This window comes from Drosophila virilis, chromosome 5 (genome assembly GCF_030788295.1).
Source record: "Drosophila virilis strain 15010-1051.87 chromosome 5, Dvir_AGI_RSII-ME, whole genome shotgun sequence".
NCBI classification, from domain to species: Eukaryota; Metazoa; Arthropoda; class Insecta; order Diptera; family Drosophilidae; genus Drosophila; species Drosophila virilis.
In genome coordinates this window covers 14,489,347-14,505,134 of record NC_091547.1, presented here as the reverse complement: position 1 = coordinate 14,505,134, position 15,788 = coordinate 14,489,347, and the positions used below count along the sequence as shown (strand labels likewise).

The 15,788-nt window shown below is 42.0% G+C and overlaps 7 protein-coding genes across 12 annotated transcripts; 3 read left to right on the top strand and 4 right to left on the bottom strand.

The window, feature by feature from the left end:
- The first annotated feature begins 390 nt into the window (after positions 1-390).
- On the top strand, positions 391-1,835 carry Marc (Mitochondrial amidoxime reducing component). The gene is made up of 4 exons (XM_002049883.4): positions 391-541; positions 608-1,212; positions 1,343-1,629; positions 1,704-1,835. Exons 1-4 carry the CDS (start codon positions 523-525, stop codon positions 1,807-1,809), a joined length of 1,017 nt encoding a protein of 338 aa, XP_002049919.2. The 5' UTR covers positions 391-522; the 3' UTR covers positions 1,810-1,835.
- Vamp7 (Vesicle-associated membrane protein 7) lies at positions 1,834-3,297 on the bottom strand. Of its 2 annotated transcripts, none has more exons than XM_015173850.3 (5): positions 3,037-3,297; positions 2,598-2,959; positions 2,301-2,529; positions 2,167-2,234; positions 1,834-2,108 (listed from the first exon to the last, which is right to left on the bottom strand). In XM_015173850.3, the coding sequence occupies exons 2-5, from the start codon at positions 2,799-2,801 to the stop codon at positions 1,950-1,952; spliced, it is 660 nt and encodes a 219-aa protein (XP_015029336.1). In that variant the 5' UTR covers positions 2,802-2,959; positions 3,037-3,297; the 3' UTR covers positions 1,834-1,949. The 2 variants fall into 2 exon arrangements, with proteins under 2 accessions (XP_015029336.1, XP_002049920.1); XM_002049884.4 differs by having other exon boundaries at positions 2,598-2,956.
- A 143-nt stretch (positions 3,298-3,440) lies between these two features.
- On the top strand, positions 3,441-4,884 carry Sting (transmembrane protein sting). 2 transcript variants are annotated; one of them, XM_015174371.3, is made up of 4 exons: positions 3,441-3,648; positions 3,711-4,264; positions 4,347-4,616; positions 4,678-4,884. In XM_015174371.3, the coding sequence occupies exons 1-4, from the start codon at positions 3,573-3,575 to the stop codon at positions 4,702-4,704; spliced, it is 927 nt and encodes a 308-aa protein (XP_015029857.1). In that variant the 5' UTR covers positions 3,441-3,572; the 3' UTR covers positions 4,705-4,884. The 2 variants fall into 2 exon arrangements, with proteins under 2 accessions (XP_015029857.1, XP_002049921.2); XM_002049885.4 differs by having other exon boundaries at positions 3,444-3,648; positions 4,347-4,629.
- On the bottom strand, positions 4,759-5,815 carry Orc6 (Origin recognition complex subunit 6). Its single transcript, XM_002049886.4, has 2 exons — positions 5,660-5,815; positions 4,759-5,565 (listed from the first exon to the last, which is right to left on the bottom strand). Exons 1-2 carry the CDS (start codon positions 5,722-5,724, stop codon positions 4,887-4,889), a joined length of 744 nt encoding a protein of 247 aa, XP_002049922.1. The 5' UTR covers positions 5,725-5,815; the 3' UTR covers positions 4,759-4,886.
- Positions 5,816-6,188: 373 nt separating this feature from the next.
- Positions 6,189-7,308, bottom strand: Prosalpha7 (proteasome alpha7 subunit). The gene is made up of 3 exons (XM_002049887.4): positions 7,152-7,308; positions 6,526-7,094; positions 6,189-6,462 (listed from the first exon to the last, which is right to left on the bottom strand). The coding sequence occupies exons 1-3, from the start codon at positions 7,170-7,172 to the stop codon at positions 6,294-6,296; spliced, it is 759 nt and encodes a 252-aa protein (XP_002049923.1). The 5' UTR covers positions 7,173-7,308; the 3' UTR covers positions 6,189-6,293.
- A 154-nt stretch (positions 7,309-7,462) lies between these two features.
- LOC6626117 (transducin beta-like protein 3) lies at positions 7,463-10,537 on the top strand. 3 transcript variants are annotated; one of them, XM_015174373.3, is made up of 3 exons: positions 7,463-7,601; positions 7,674-10,052; positions 10,126-10,537. In XM_015174373.3, exons 1-3 carry the CDS (start codon positions 7,576-7,578, stop codon positions 10,166-10,168), a joined length of 2,448 nt encoding a protein of 815 aa, XP_015029859.1. In that variant the 5' UTR covers positions 7,463-7,575; the 3' UTR covers positions 10,169-10,537. The 3 variants fall into 3 exon arrangements, with proteins under 3 accessions (XP_015029859.1, XP_015029858.1, XP_002049924.1); XM_015174372.3 differs by having other exon boundaries at positions 7,464-7,601; positions 10,140-10,537; XM_002049888.4 differs by lacking the exon at positions 10,126-10,537 and having other exon boundaries at positions 7,464-7,601; positions 7,674-10,097.
- On the bottom strand, positions 10,194-15,730 carry LOC6626118 (pyruvate carboxylase, mitochondrial). 2 transcript variants are annotated; one of them, XM_015173849.3, is made up of 7 exons: positions 15,600-15,730; positions 14,624-14,730; positions 13,054-14,563; positions 12,418-12,815; positions 12,070-12,329; positions 10,552-11,581; positions 10,194-10,490 (listed from the first exon to the last, which is right to left on the bottom strand). In XM_015173849.3, exons 2-7 carry the CDS (start codon positions 14,720-14,722, stop codon positions 10,242-10,244), a joined length of 3,546 nt encoding a protein of 1,181 aa, XP_015029335.1. In that variant the 5' UTR covers positions 14,723-14,730; positions 15,600-15,730; the 3' UTR covers positions 10,194-10,241. The 2 variants fall into 2 exon arrangements, with proteins under 2 accessions (XP_015029335.1, XP_002049925.1); XM_002049889.4 differs by having other exon boundaries at positions 15,434-15,716.
- Between the last annotated feature and the right edge of the window lie 58 nt (positions 15,731-15,788).

Here is a 15,788-nt window from a genome sequence, read left to right as displayed (position 1 = left end):
ATTATATATACAACTTTTAAATATTTTAAAATCACCCAGTCTTTGTTTGCTGTATGTGCGTGGATGTAAATATTTTTATTTTAATACAGTCAAATTTAGAAGCAGGGCAGGGTGTTTCCTAGTCGGTCACTACCCTACTACATGTTTACTTATCATGTTACACCAGTTGCACTCAAGCCGGTTTCATTGCAATGCAAAGCCTAAATTGAAACTTCGTATGTTGCCCTCTTCCAATAATAGTATACATACACACGCACATACGCATGCACATACACATGCATATCCATGTACATATACACATGGATATGTAGCTTACATATTTAAAGTTGATGGGAAAGTCGAACAGAGCTAATCGCACATACATGTATGTGTGTTTACCGTATATTTACATATCAACAAAGCCGAATAATCGCCGATTTTGTTTTTGTAGCTCTTCGCAGAGCTTTGTGAGCTTTTTTTTATTGAAAGAAAGCAACAATTGCGATAGTGCCATCTTAAAATTGATAAGTGGAGGAACGTACGATGGATCCAAAAATATCATGTAAGTTAATATAATTAAAAAATATTGCAGTTTTAAGCGATGTCAAAATGTTCATTGTGTCTACAGTGAACGGCTTGGGGCTTTCCAACAAAATGTTGATCGGAATGGGCGTCAGCCTGGCTGCTGCAGGTGGCGCCGGCTATTTGATATATCGCCACCTGCACCGGGATCCAATGCCCATGAAATGGCGCCGTGTCGGCACGTTGCAGCAGATCAACGTGTTTCCAGTTAAATCTTGTGCTCCGCTGGTGCTCGGTGACCAGGAGGAGTATGAATGTGATGTGCTGGGCATAGGCAGGGGGAACGTGCGTGACCGTAAATTTATGTTACTTAATGATAATAACGAAATGATTACGGCAAGAGGTTATCCGCACATGCTTCGAATTCAACCCAAAGCGATCTCTAATGGCTTGATCTTCAGTGCACCGGGCATGTCCGATTTGGAATTGGACTTTTCAGATTTGGACACGCCCGCCAAGGACGTGCACACCTCAGTGTGGGGCGTCCCGTTAGATGCCATGTTGTGCGGCAGCCGCTACGACAAATGGTTCTCAGAGTACATACTCAAAAAGGATTCGGGCTTGAAGCTTGTGTATTACCCATACCCTGTACCAGTGCGCGCAACTAATCCCCGACTCAAGAAAATGCCTTTCATTAAGCAGGATGATTCAGTAAGTAGAATACACATACTTAAACTAGATTGCGAATTGTGTGTTGTATTGAAATTCCTTGAAAATCAATCGACTTCTTCGACACCGTAAATACGGTTTCTATTTATCTATGTATATGTTTGGTTTTAAGGGCACCTTCAATGATGCAACCAGCTATATGCTTATGAATTTATCGTCGATCGATGATCTTAACACGCGCCTGAAGCGCCCCGTTGACCCACTACAATTCCGCGGAAACTTTGAATTAAAAATGGACGTTGATGAGCCCTACGCCGAAGACCACTGGCAATGGATACGCATCGGCAACGAGGCTATTTTTCGTGTAGTTGCACCTTGCACACGGTGCATTTTGCCGAACATCAATGTTCGAACGGCCGAGCGGGACATCGATGGAGAGCCGCTAAAAACACTTCGCAGGTAGATGGGCAGTAAAATGGGGCACAATATGAATTTCCGCGCCTAACACCTAAACTTTTGCCAATCGCTTACAGCTATCGTTTGTTCGACTACCCCTCGCCAGCGATGGGATTACATTTGGGTCTCCGAAGTCCAGGAAATGTCAAGGCCAATGACATTGTTTATGTGGAAGACAAATAAACAAAGCGGAAATTTTTTGAAATATACTTTATACATTCATTTTTATTAAATATAACAGAGATTATGATAGTACGAAAGTTAAATATGTAAATAAACATCGCTATGAACTATAACAATTCGAACTTTCGCATCGCGTCGCCCTATTGAATGCACGACTGCCAGGCAAGGCCACCGCAGGCCATGCTTACAATTACATAAATAATAAATATGATCACTAAGCCGACGACAAGGTAGACGCGAATATTTTTCCAAAACATTTGACGTGCCAAATTGCGCGACGCTTTGCGGAATGCAACTGACTGATAAAGATATAAATTCAATGATTTTTCCAATGATTTAGCTTTTTAATATACTTACATTATTACTTAAGTTTTCTGTTTTATTGACCAACAGCTCCAGTTTCTCGCCCCGATCGCGCAGACTATCTGCGAAAAGAAACACGAATGGTATAAACAACTGAGAAACACTGGCGAATTTCAATGTTATATTACCAATATTCTTAATCATTATATCTTTCAGTTCGTCAACCTGACCATGTACACGACTCAAGGTTTCCACATCACGCGATTGACTATAGTATACCATTTGCTGGGACAGAATTTTGGAGAACTCCGTGTTCATTGCATAGGCAATTGCTGTGGCAACCTGTAGGCCATAAGTCTGTATAAATTTCTGCCTTATGTCCGCCAAAAAGAGAAAAGCGCGTGGAAGTTCAAATTCCTGTGCATGGTAACAAGGCAAAACGATTTACTATTTAGTTAGTTAATGTCATAGGAAATTCAACTTACGTTGTCGGTTATACACATGTAGATCAGCTTATTTTCGCAAGTGTAATGTATTAAATAGTCGCCGTGTGTGTAGGTCATTTTGTGATTGTGGACGCCAATCCTGCCCATTATTTGTTCCGTTACTTCGGCAAAATTGCCAACACATTCCGCAAACTTGGCTAGCACCGTCGTGCCACGGGCTATAACACTATATAATATCGGCATTATGTGGTTGTTGATGCGAGCAAGACCTAGTTTTTTTCAACCGCAAAGGCGTGGTGGTGAGTAATCCGACTTTATACTTCTTCTCTCGTATTGTGTTTTATCAGTACAACAATAAAGAAAAGTAAAAACGCCTCAAAGTCGTAGCCAGAGTGTTGCTGCTAAATCAAAGAATTGATAATTGTAAATGTTTAAGAGTGTATACCATTTATGTGATTTTTCTGGTTTTGAAACTTACCCTGGGAAAAATAAATATATAATTAAGAGTGAATGCACTGTAAATTATTGTTTATCTAATATTTAAGCGATAATATGCGTCATTTGTGTGCGTGTAAATGGGCAAATAAGTTAATTAGATCATGTTTAGTGAAATATTCTCAAAGATACTATTACAGCTTGCAAATGGAATTTCTAGTGATTATTTTATTTTTGTCATTCCAATAACTATGAGACAAAAAAGCCTTTGTATTTTTTATAAATGCACTTGCACTTCATTTAATGATGTGAGTTTTATTAAGATACACCGATAACCAGATAATTTTGTAATCATCGATAACATTAGCCGATAGTCGCAATCTCTCTTATTCAAAACGATATTATCTTCTCGTTATAAGCTAAATGTGGATTTAAGGAAAAGCCGCAAACATGTCCACACGTCTTGTTTTGTACTCATAATGCCCTTTACGATTTATTAAGAAATTAATTAATTATATGTTATATCGAAAGGGGAATACCCTTATATAATTGTGCCCAGGAAAGCAACATGCTTTCTGTATGATGGCGATTCCATCTGAGGATCAAAGGAATGATAGGAAGTTTTTGTGCCCAAAGATGATGGGTGAATATATTGGTGAGGACTCTTCGCAAAATGATGAAATCATACACTTACATGATTTTTCTATTCCGGCGCAGACAATTGCATTCGCATTTTTGTTGTTGTTTTCGTTGCTGACTTTATGCAGCGCTTGTTCTATGTGTCAACTGAGTATCTTATCAATGGCCAGTACTACCTGCTTGAGGATCGTGCAATTACAATTGTAAAGCGCGCTTTTTCGTATCACCACAAAGCCGTATATTTGATACTGGGACTTGCATTTGCCGGACTGGCGCGTTTTGGTAGCACCGGCAATTTGACGCCCTTGCTGCCCAACAGCGCACACCTCATCTACATTCCACTTTACTGGATCTTTAGATATGCCCAGCTGAGTCACAGTTCATTGAGCTATGCCCACTGGATTCGCGAATGCCATGGACTAGATTACGCTGCCGGGATGGCATCTAACTATTTCCATGGGTATTTAAAGCTCTCTTTGCCCGAACGCGGTCACGTCGGCTTGCAGAAGCGCATGCAAGTATATGAGGACACTCACAATGTCAGATTCGGGCTGAATCGATTGATCATACTAATACCAGATGAAATGTTTGTCAAAGGCGTTATAGAGAGCAGCTTGCTAGAAAAGGCTCATGTAAGTTTTACTTTAAAAACGTTTTTTTTTTTTTTTTTGTGTGTTGCAAACATTTTATTCATATTATTTTATTTATTGTTAGCCTTTGGAGACACAATTTATCAATCGGGCTGGTGTAAATCGTTCGTTCAAGCATGCTGTCTATAGGCTAACCAGGCAAATAAATGGCACAACTTACTACTTAGCCATGGAGGGAGCAACACCCATGTTATCATTTTTTGAGTCCATGAACTTTCAACTGTCGGCCACCTGGCAAATGCGGGAAATGAAGCGCGAAATCTGGCTGAAGTTCTATAAACATCTGAAGGAACTGTCAAATACCTGGCCGGAAACTCGGCGTGAAGTGGAGCTGGTTATTTATAATTGTATGTGTTTCTTCTGCTAACAGTTTATAATAATGTATTTACTTTCAGCTCATAAAACAAACGGAGAACCTGTAGACGTTGGTGAGATACTTTACGTGCATGTTTTGGCCCATTTAAACAACAAGAAAGTACTCAATTAAACTACTTTACTTAGAATAATGTTAAATGTAAGGGCATATGTTACGTGAAGTATAAAATATATCTAAGCCAAAGTGCCAAAGCCAAGTGGTAATTATCGCTAAGATTGATATTTCATATCACGATTCATTGATATTCTCCTTCACTTTGCTTTCCGATTCTTTGAGTTTAGCTTCGGCCAAGGCTAACATTCGAGACTTCCATTTTTCATACTCTTCAATCTCAGGAGTTTGACTACTTTTCTTGTTGATCACTGAGTTCTCCTGTTGGAGGTCTAGTTTATTATTCAAGCTGGATCCGACGTTGGCTTCCTTAAAATGTTTTGAAATCATGTGCTCCCATTGCTGCTCAAGCTGCTGCCATTGAGTTGGACGCAAATTGCTAAATGGCAAAAGCTTTGGCTTCGACACTTTTTTCTTCATTAGACGACACGCCTGGAACACAGCCATTGCGGCGTATTGTGGATGATCAGCGTCTGGATTATCGCGCGCAACTTTTTTGAACAAAGCCAACAGCTCTTCAGCCTTGCGAGACACCTCGTTAAGGCTAAGCTGTACGCAAATATCGTTTACAGAGGCCAGTCTATTCAGGTCAAGTAATTTCTCAAACATGCGCTTGTTATTAGCGTAATGACTTTTACGCAATGCCGACAGTTTGAGGGCTTGCTCCTTGTCAAATCCAATTCCAAGCAAACATGACGCAAGGTCCGCGCACAAAACAATTTTTCCGTACTCATTTATTTGTAGTGGAACATTTGTAGAGCGAAGCTCCAATAATCGTAGTAGCTCAGTTGTCTTTCTAATGTCCAGAATATGTTTCAATAGGCAGAGATTTAAAGATCCATAATTATTATAGTTATCGTTATTATTAACGTACTTTTGATAATACTTACTCTAAAACGTTGGGCTCATCGTTCAGACCCATTTTCGAAATTAGCTGCTCAATTAATGTTGTCATTTTACAACCAGAACTATTTACTTCTGTTTAAGTGTTTACTTTTTTTGGCGCGAAAGAAACAGATGTGCCGTGCCACAGCGTTGCCACATTTTATAAATAAATGAAATGATCAAAATATAATGCTGCCATAGTTTCAACTTAAGTGTTGAACAAAAATTAAATCAATAATGTATCAGTTAATATATCCGCACGATAATTAATTGTTTTCCAACTTAACGACATCTCACTGTACAAACGCATCTCTATGTTTAAAAGTTATCAGTAATAATGGGTGTTAAGCTATACTTATTACTCTCGCTTAAAAAAAAGTTTATATGGGAATTGTAATTTCACTACATTTTCAAGCTAAACCTTAACGAATAATTATATTTTTCAAGTCTCCAAGGTATATTCAATCGTTTGATTTCTTAAATTGTAATTAACTCCCTTTAAATTTAATTTAAAATAGTAATTAAATTAAATGATTTTAAATTGTGCAAAATCGTTTCTGTATTTTATGACATTTGCGAATTATAAAATATTATATAAAGCCGATTTAGAATCAGATGAACATATTTCAAATTTTCAACTTAAATCTCATTATCACCATCCGCTGTCTTTGCAGCTTTACCGGCTTCAATGGCCAATTGACTCCATGATGCGTGGTTAATGAAATGCACGCCATTCGTTTCTCTCCCAACTATGCCCATCTCAAAGCGGAAGTCTTTGTTATTTACCTCGTCGTTAACTTGATAAATGCTGAAATTGTAAATACCACAGAAGTTAATAACCATATTCTTGAGTCAATTACGAATGTCGTACATTTTACCCCCACTTTGAACCAATTCATCAGTGCTCATGTCGGCAAATTTATATTTTTCCATCTCTGTCTTCGCCTGTTGCTTGGCCTTGCCGCTGGCACATGCATAATAGCCAAACGACGTGCCGGACGGCTCAATTTTATATAGCTGCGGTCCATCTGTCTCGTCCCACGAGGCAAATATTACAGACAGCCCAAATGGACGCACAGCGCTGTACAGTGTGTATGCGTGGATGTAGCCGGCAACGCGATCGCATAAATGTTTTAGAGGAATAGTACGCTCGAATTGCTGACGGAAATTTGCAGCTTCCTGGCGAGCAATATCAGCCACAAAATTGCCATCGGCCATGAGTCCAGCGATGGCCATGCCAATATTCTTTTCAATGGTAAAAATGCGACGCGCTGCATCTACTTCGTAAAGTTTGTCCACAACAATTTCTTCAACAGCAAGAACAACGCAGTCCTTGCCTCTGATACCAATTACGGTTCCGCTCTTCTCCACAGCTTTGGATGCATAGTCGATCTGGAAGACGCGACCGTCGGGAGAGAATTGCGATGCCGACAGATCATACTGCAAAAAGGAAATGGCTTATGTCTGATGTAATATTAACAGTATCTTTATACTTACCCCAGTGCCAATTGTACTCATGTTTTTTTTTTGAGAATTTGAATTTGACTTTGTGTTAACAAAACTGAATATATGAGGCAAACTTGCAAACAAGTAGGGACGATGATTTGACGGCTTTTCATTTGACAGCTGCAAATCATGCTCAGTGTTGCCAGTCTTTTCAATTTCGTTAAGTGTTGAGTAATTCTAAATTAATATTAAGATATATTGCAAACTGCTAAAATATTTTCCAATCAAATTAATGTTAAAAGATATCCCAAATTATTACACAACTAAATATTAATTTATCATACCAAACATTTATTTTTTTCGGATAGTACTTGATCAAAATCTGGGCAAATATGAACTAGTTCTTTTTGAATATATTCCTTCCAGCTCCAATGCGCACGCGGTGGCATTTTCAATTTTGTAAACAAAAATAACCATGCTCGCAAGTGTGGCGGAAAAAAGGTAAGTTGAGCATTAATATCCCTTAATTTATAAATTGTAGTTAAATATACGGTTTTATTAAATGCATTTCAGATATGCGGCCGAGGCTCGCTATACAAATTTTTATGCGGGAAACGATATAACCTGGAGTGAAAATGGGGAGCATATTTACTGCCTGAATGGCGACGTTGTCAATCAGGTGGATGTCGAGACATCTCAAATTGTGAGCAGCTTTGGAGTAAACGTTGCCAACAAAAGTGAGTCTGTTGGGAATGCGGGTAAATCAAAAAGCGCCGACGGACTCGAAGGTATTGAGGTGGACGAGGACAACATTTACTGCTTTGCAATGTCATCGGAGCATTTGGTTACCGCACATGGAAGTGGCTTGCTCCGTTTATGGGAGCTAAGCACGCAAAAGCTGGTTAAGCTGTGGAAGAGCCAGCACAAGGGACCCGTTGTTCGAATTGAGTTCAGCACGTGCGGCAAGTTCATCTGCACAAGCGGCGGTGCAGACGCCACGCTGAGACTTTGGGATTTTGCTAACAACAGTTGCCTGTGCGCATTGAAAGATTTTCCTGGCCCTTCGCTAGTGCTGCAATTTCACCCCAGTCCTTTAAAAAGTGAAATCTATGCTGTTGGCGCCGATAACACGATATACTGTTGGAACTACGAGACGAAGACATTGCTGTATAAAATGCGAGGACACATCTCACAAGTAACAGGCCTTAGCTTCAGGAATGCTGCAGCTGACTGCAGTCAACTGGTGACAGTGAGTCGCGACAAAGTGCTCATCGTTTGGCAGCGTACCGAGGAGGCGAGCAGCTGGATGCAGTCAAAGACTATACCATTGTACGAGGAACTGGAGGGAGTCACTCACATAGCGGATGGTGCACAGTTGCTGGTCGCCTGTGGCTCTGGCAAACTGCAGCAGATTGATACAAAAACGTGGAAAATACGGGATCTTTTTGTTAAGACAGAGTTCGAAATAAGCCGGTTACTTTACTGCAGCATCAAGCAACAGTTAGCGCTTATTACAACTGAGCAGAATATAATCATATATGATGTGAACACCGAGAAGGAGAGTGCGGAGGTTAAACTAGTTAAGCAGCTGGTGGGCTACAATGATGAGATTTTGGATATGTGCTTCCTGGGGGACAAGGATCGCTATTTGGCTGTGGCGACGAACAGCAAGCACTTTAAGCTGTATGACACGGAGCAAAACATGAATTGCCGCCTGATCTCCGGGCACTCCGACACAGTCATGTCACTGGCTGCATCACATAATCTGCTCATCTCCGTGGGAAAAGATTGCAGCATACACCTGTGGAAGTTATCATACGAGACCGATTGCCTCTTGGAGCCGCTTACCCAGCAAAGCAAATGCCACACGGCCAGCATTGGCTGCGTGGCCATCACACACAACGGCGCCAAGGCTTTCGCCTCCGCCTGCCAGGACGGCAGCATGAAAGTATGGCAGCTATCACGTGACAAGCAAGATCGCAACTCATATGCGTTCTCTCTGCGTTACGCAGCGTTGGCACACGACAAAGAGGTCAACTGTGTTACTTATGCACTTAACAATAAGATTCTGGCAACTGCGTCGCAGGACAAGACAGCAAAGCTTTGGAACGCCGACACAAACGTACTGCTCGGCGTGCTTAGGGGCCACACGCGCGGTGTGTGGTGCGTGCGTTTCTCACCTGTCGATCAAATTGTGCTGACCTCTTCGTCGGACTGCAGCCTGCGGATATGGTCAATTGCAAATTTCAGTTGTCTGAAGCGTTTGGAGCAGGAGTGCACCATACTGCGTGTGGAGTTTCTCGACCACGGCAAGTTTATATTGTCAGCTGCATCCGATGGTCTGCTAAAACTGTGGAACCTTAAAACCAACATTTGCGTTCAATCGATTGATGAGCACAGCGATCGCGTCTGGTCTGTGGCAGTTTCCGCGTGCAGTAACCGCTTCTTCTACACGGGTGGTGCGGATTCCAAGCTTATTCGTTTTGATGACGTCACTGAAACAGTACGCAACGAAGCCTTGGACAAGCGACAGGCAATTTTGCAGCAAGAGCAGACCCTCCACTCGCTTCTGCACGCCCAAGAGCAGCTTGAAAAGGCCTTTAAGCTTGCCCTAACCTTAGACAAGCCAAAGGCCTCGTACGACATTATTTGCCATTTCATGCGCAAACGAGATGCGGCTGCTGTGCGTCACCTTGTGGATCAACTAAATATGGATCAGAGACTGGTGTTGCTGCAGCACGTCAAAGCGTGGGGCACCAACTCTCGCCACTCATATATCGCTAACCTGGTGCTGCGACATTTGCTGGGAGATGCTTTGCTTAACACTTCGCAAAGGTTCTACAACAACGGCAATCTAGTAGAGGTTTTAACACCCTATGTGCAGCGGCATTTCAAACGGGTTTCCGAGTTAAACAAGGATCTAGCTTTTATGGAGTTTATCGTCAAATGCATGTAAAATTACATTTATCTTTTATTGATTTATATGATTGTTTTTAATCATTTTATTTAATTAACTAATTTAAAGAACCCAACTCTTAGGAGCTAGCAAGCTGAATAGAAAATTCTGATAAGGATTACAGACAGGGCAAGGAATTCTGGAAATCTGCGAGCCCATACATGGTTTATCGTACTTTGTATTTATTACTCAAGGACCAGTACAAGATCTTCACCCTCTAACTTCATACCTATCTTGACCTCCACTTTCTTCACTGTACCGGAATCTGGCGCCTGAATCACCATTTCCATTTTCATGGCTGATAGCACAACAAGAGGTTCACCCTTCGCAACATTGTCGCCTTCTTTCACACGTATGTCAATAACATTACCGGGCATTGGGGCGCCCACTTCACCTTTCACCGCCTTATTAGCTTTTGGATGTACACGGATTTCCTTAAAATACAAGTGAATGGCATAAATTAAATGATACACTTAGTCAACATAGTGTACCTACCTTCATAGCCACTTTATCGGGAATGAGCACAGAGCGCATCTGTCCATTTAATTCAAAAAACACCTCGCGATTTCCGTTTGGCTTTAGATCTTCAGCCACAGATAAGGCCATCAAGCTCAGAGTTTTGCCACGTTCTAGAGTCACTTCGAATTCTTCGCCTACTTTGGGCCCTGTGAAAAACATGCGAGTGTCGAGCTTATCGACAGGACCAAACTTTTCACGGAAATGTAGAAATTCATTGGTCACTTCCGGATAGAGAGCGGCCGACATGACATCTCGGTCGCTAACGTTTCCGTGAGATTTACGCATTTCGTTATTTAGCTTATCAAAATCAAATGCTTCCATCTCAGCACCTGGTCGCCCCTCAACGCGTGGCATATCCTTTAGAACACGCTTCCGGAATGGTTCTGGAAAACCACCATGCGGAATACCGATGTAACCCTGTAGGTACTCAATCACCGACTTGGGAAAAGAAAGTTCCTCCGCTTTCTCCACGACTTGATCGCCAGTTAGTTTGTTCTGTACCATAAACTGTGCCAAATCGCCGACAACCTTGGATGATGGAGTAACCTTTATTATGTCGCCCAGCACAATATTGGCTTCTCGGTAGGCTTTCTTCACATCCTCAAACAAATCACCCAGGCCAAGTGAAAACGATTGGAATTGCAGATTGGTATATTGGCCACCGGGTATTTCGTTCAAATAGACATCAGCATTGCCCGAACGCATCGTAGTGGTGCATTCGAACGGTCCGTAGAGAGTGCGGGTTTGCTCCCAGTATGCCGAATACTCGGAGACGTCATTCAAGTCCAATTTTGTATCCAAAGGTGTGCCTTGCAGCGAGGCTACAACAGCTCCCATGCTTGGCTGTGAGGTCATTCCAGACATGGAGTCGACAGCAACGTCAACAACATCTGCTCCGGCTTGCGCGCAAGCAAGCATAGATGCAACACCAGCGCCCGAAGTGTCATGGGTATGGACATGAATTGGAACGTCTGGGTGCTTGTCTCGGATGGCAGTGATCAGCAACCTGCAATTAAATATACGCAAGTTACTGACTGACTGGTGATCAACCCACACGGGCATGTAGGAAATTCCACCCGCAAACGTGGAATTATCATGGTGTAAAAGACGGAAAATGGTTTTTCATTTTTCGCAGCCGCACGGTTTCACAATCTTTCAAATCGTTCACCTATTGAAATATCGATATATTCCTTCGGTTTTCATCGATATATCAATTACATTTACAGTGTTGTATATGTGATAACTTATTTAACAGTACATATGTTCGAATTTGAATTCAAATTATTCCAAATATTACAATGGGAAACGATTTAACGGCTTACCATTCGACCGGTTTCTAACTCATAACTAAATATGATTATGAAAATTAATTTTATAGGTGTTTCATCCTACTTCAGGACGATGTTATACAGGGGAAAATGAGAATTTCAACTGAATTTCAAATTCCTATCTAAAATATGACTATATGTGAAGTCGGGATATGTTTAATCGTACCTTGCTGCCTCTGGCTTCAGTAGACCCGCCATGTCCTTAATGCACAGCACATGAGTTCCGGCTTTCACCAGCTCATCAGCCAAGTTGGTATAGTATTTAAGATCAAACTTGGTCTTCTTGGGATCGCTTACATCGCCTGAGTAAGAGATGGCCGCCTCTACAACTCCGCCGGCTTTACCGGCCGCCTCCATACCCAGGATCAAATTCGGCAAATAGTTGAGGGAGTCAAACACTCGGAAAATATCCATGCCAGTTTGCACCTAACCAAAAAAGGACAAATGTTTCTTATTAGAGCCGTGTTGTAATGATTTAACATTCGGTTTAAAATCCAGTTTAATCTGTACGTACCGCTAGCTCGCAGAACTTGTAGACTACGTTGTCGGGATAACTGGTGTAGCCAACGGCATTGGCGCCACGCAATAACATCTGGAATGGTATGTTCGGAATGCGCTTGCGCATCTCCTCCAAGCGCTCCCAAGGGCACTCGTGCAGGAATCGCAGTGCCACGTCGAATGTGGCTCCACCCCAATTCTCCAGTGAATACAGATTACTGAACTTGTGCGCCACGTATGGTGATATTTTTAGCAAGTCATGTGTGCGGACACGCGTGGCCATCAGCGACTGATGTGCGTCTCGAAACGTGGTGTCCATGAGCAGTAAATTCTTTCGCGAACGCACCTCCTTGGCAAATGCCTCGGGTCCTAGACATGTAATGAAGTCACGCAGACCTTCTGGCGGGTCGGTCCCTGTGAAGAGCCCGATTGTGTTGGATATTTTAAATTTAAGTTAAATGTTTGCCACATTAGGGGCATTAAATCTTCGGCGTGCCGAGAATATTCTTACTTTCTCTTAACTCATTTTTAGTGGGTTCAGGGTATATTGGTTAAGGGTCGCGAGCTAATAAGAATAATTCTATATTTATATTCAGAAATTCGGACAATGCGAACAGTTAACTTAAACAACAGAATGAATAAAATTACTTACCAACTGGTGTTTCGGGTACATGAGGATGAATCGCGGACGGCTTAAGCGTTGTAGCCAATGGCGTTTGTGGTCCGTTTACCAACACTTCACCCAAGTAAGTTAAAAGTTTTTGGGCACGATTTGGCGAGGCAGTGAATTGAAATAGGTCCGGATGCTCATCTATGAAATATGTATCTAGTACACCGTTCAAGAATTTCTCGTTCTCAAGAACATTCAAGAGAAATGGGATATTCGTTTTGACACCGCGAATACGGAACTCCCGCAATGATCGGTCCATTTTTGACGCTGCACTTTTCAGATCACTGGCATGGGATATCACCTTGACAAGAAGCGAGTCATAATAGGGCGATATGATGGCTCCAGCATAGGCCGAGGCGCTATCTATACGAATACCCATGCCTTCGCCCGAACGGAAAACTTCTATACGTCCAGTGTTAGGTTGAAAGTCGTGGGCAGGATCCTCTGCAGTCACACGACACTGAATGGCAACGCCACGGGGAACAATACGTTCCTGTGTGAGTCCCAGTTCGTCAAGTGTCATACCTTCGGCAATACGTATCTGAGCCTGAACCAGGTCTATTCCGGTAATCTCCTCAGTTACCGTGTGCTCCACCTGCAACCTGGCGTTCACTTCAATGAAGTAGAACTCTCCACGCTCGTCGCATAGGAACTCCACAGTGCCAGCGTTCTCGTATCCCACATGCCGGGCTAACCGTAATGCTGCATCGGTTATCTTATCCCGGATTTCTTCAGCAAGGTGTGGGGCAGGGGCGATCTCAACGACTTTTTGGTGCCGTCGCTGTACGGAGCAGTCGCGTTCATATAGATGTACAACATTTCCAGCCTTGTCACCTAACACTTGAATTTCAACGTGGCGTGGACGCTCAATAAATTTCTCAATGAACATTTCTCCGTTTCCGAAAGATGCCAATGCCTCGTGGCTTGCACGTTCAAAACTCTCTTCGACTTCCTCCATTTTTTCTACAACACGCATGCCACGGCCTCCGCCGCCGTGCGCTGCTTTGAAGATGACAGGAAGTCCATGTTTTTCACAGAAAGATAATGCTTCTTCTTTGGATGTAACTGCTCCAATTGATCCTGGCACAATGGGAACATCTGCTTCACCCGCCGCTTTGCGAGCAGCCATTTTGTCTCCCATGTTCTGAACCACCTCAGGCGTTGGACCAATAAACCGAATTCCAGCATCGATAACAGCCTGTGCAAAATCACTGCGTTCGGAAAGGAAACCGTAGCCGGGATGCACTGCGTCAATGTCGTTCTCCTTACAAACGCGAATGATCTCTGGAATGCTCAGGTAAGCTTCTACCGGTGCAAGGCCTTTGCCGACCAAATAGGACTCGTCGGCCTTCAGACGATGCATGTGCATTTTGTCCTGCTCCGAGTACACGGCCACAGACTTAATGCCAAGCTCAGAGCAGGCGCGAAATACGCGTATCGCTATTTCGCCTCGGTTGGCTACCAGCACCGACCGTATGGGTTTGTGCTCTGCCTGTTAACAGAGTTTTCGCCTCACTATAAACTCAGTATAATCTGCTTTCAATATACTTACTTGACAACAGTAGGTATTTTTTAGAAAATGGTAAAGCTTCAAGCGAGGACCGGGTTTGCACAGCGTCTTCAATGCGGGCGAAGAATCCGACATTACCATCGTGGTTCCTTATGGTTTATTAAGTTTGTTTTTAAGCAACTTAAATACTTATATAAATGTATTTTTATTGCTATAATATGTATATATATATATATTATTGCTAATATATATATGCATATATTTATTGCTAATATATTAATATGCATATATACATATATCTGACTGACTGACTTATTGACTGACTGATTGGGAACAGGAGGGGGGAGCTGGGAGGCAGACACGTTCACCGTAGTTACTTTATGTGATGAAGGGGCACGTTAAGATGGGGTTTCGGGAACTTCCACCCGCAAGTGTGGGAAAATCGCGAAAAAGTTGGTATGAAACTTCTTTGTCTACCATCCGATCGGTCTCAAACTAAATTTCAAAGTTCTTTGTTCGTATTCATTTGAGGGATGTTTCAGGCTTTTTGGAAAATCAATCGCCCCTTGGTGGAAATGGGGTCAGGGATTTGGTGGGTGACTTTTCGCGCTTAAATTCATTTCTGAGTATCCATAAGAAAAAGCATTTGATACATGTCTCACATTTTCCGCAAAATCAAAGCATGCTCGATAAAACGTGCAATTCAAAGATTTTTTTGGTGACATTATTTTACATTTATTTTAGAAGTTCTACATAAAAACCCTATGAATACGTGTTTCAACGATTTGGGGAATTCCACTCGCAACAGTGGTAAATTGGCGGAAAACGTTTGTATGAAAGTTGTTTGCTTACCGTCCGATCAGTTTCGAAATCATTTTCCAAGCTTTTTGAGAACATTGAATTTATGACATATGTGCCACGATCAAGGCCGGGCTATACCCATACCATATATAAACAATTCGACGACTTCGATATGATAATTTTACCGTTTAAGTAAAAACATGTAGGTGCCACAAACCTTTTAAAAACAATGTCACCAAAACCTAAAATTTTGTTGCTTAATCTCTATGTTCTTAAGAAAATGTTCTTTGAAAATTTAAAAGGTGTATTTAAAATTTGTAATAATAATTGTGCCGGACGTATGAATGAACAAAAAATCGAATTTTGACTACATCTACAGTCATCGTGACAAAAAAACCAACGAAAT

Bases quoted from the DNA above. Each gene is read 5' to 3' on its own strand.
- Marc (XM_002049883.4), top strand. The intron at 1,213-1,342 runs GTAAGTAGAATA...TTTGGTTTTAAG, and splicing joins TCATTAAGCAGGATGATTCA to GGCACCTTCAATGATGCAAC. The intron at 1,630-1,703 runs GTAGATGGGCAG...AATCGCTTACAG, and splicing joins CCGCTAAAAACACTTCGCAG to CTATCGTTTGTTCGACTACC.
- Vamp7 (XM_015173850.3), bottom strand. From the start codon at position 2,801: ATGCCGATATTATATAGTGTTATAGCCCGTGGCACGACGGTGCTAGCC. The intron at 2,530-2,597 runs GTAAGTTGAATT...TACCATGCACAG, and splicing joins ACATGTGTATAACCGACAAC to GAATTTGAACTTCCACGCGC. The intron at 2,235-2,300 runs GTAATATAACAT...TTCTTTTCGCAG, and splicing joins TATAATGATTAAGAATATTG to ATAGTCTGCGCGATCGGGGC.
- Sting (XM_002049885.4), top strand. From the start codon at position 3,573: ATGATGGCGATTCCATCTGAGGATCAAAGGAATGATAGGAAGTTTTTG. The intron at 3,649-3,710 runs GTGAGGACTCTT...ATTCCGGCGCAG, and splicing joins GATGATGGGTGAATATATTG to ACAATTGCATTCGCATTTTT. The intron at 4,630-4,677 runs GTATGTGTTTCT...ATTTACTTTCAG, and splicing joins GGAGCTGGTTATTTATAATT to CTCATAAAACAAACGGAGAA.
- Orc6 (XM_002049886.4), bottom strand. From the start codon at position 5,724: ATGACAACATTAATTGAGCAGCTAATTTCGAAAATGGGTCTGAACGAT. The intron at 5,566-5,659 runs GTAAGTATTATC...TCTGGACATTAG, and splicing joins GATGAGCCCAACGTTTTAGA to AAAGACAACTGAGCTACTAC.
- Prosalpha7 (XM_002049887.4), bottom strand. From the start codon at position 7,172: ATGAGTACAATTGGCACTGGG. The intron at 7,095-7,151 runs GTAAGTATAAAG...TCCTTTTTGCAG, and splicing joins TGAGTACAATTGGCACTGGG to TATGATCTGTCGGCATCGCA. The intron at 6,463-6,525 runs GTACGACATTCG...TTACAATTTCAG, and splicing joins GTTCAAAGTGGGGGTAAAAT to CATTTATCAAGTTAACGACG.
- LOC6626117 (XM_015174373.3), top strand. From the start codon at position 7,576: ATGCTCGCAAGTGTGGCGGAAAAAAG. The intron at 7,602-7,673 runs GTAAGTTGAGCA...AATGCATTTCAG, and splicing joins GCAAGTGTGGCGGAAAAAAG to ATATGCGGCCGAGGCTCGCT. The intron at 10,053-10,125 runs GTAAAATTACAT...ACTAATTTAAAG, and splicing joins GAGTTTATCGTCAAATGCAT to AACCCAACTCTTAGGAGCTA.
- LOC6626118 (XM_015173849.3), bottom strand. From the start codon at position 14,722: ATGGTAATGTCGGATTCTTCGCCCGCATTGAAGACGCTGTGCAAACCC. The intron at 14,564-14,623 runs GTAAGTATATTG...CTCTGTTAACAG, and splicing joins AAAATACCTACTGTTGTCAA to GCAGAGCACAAACCCATACG. The intron at 12,330-12,417 runs GTACGTACAGAT...TTTTTTGGTTAG, and splicing joins ACAAGTTCTGCGAGCTAGCG to GTGCAAACTGGCATGGATAT.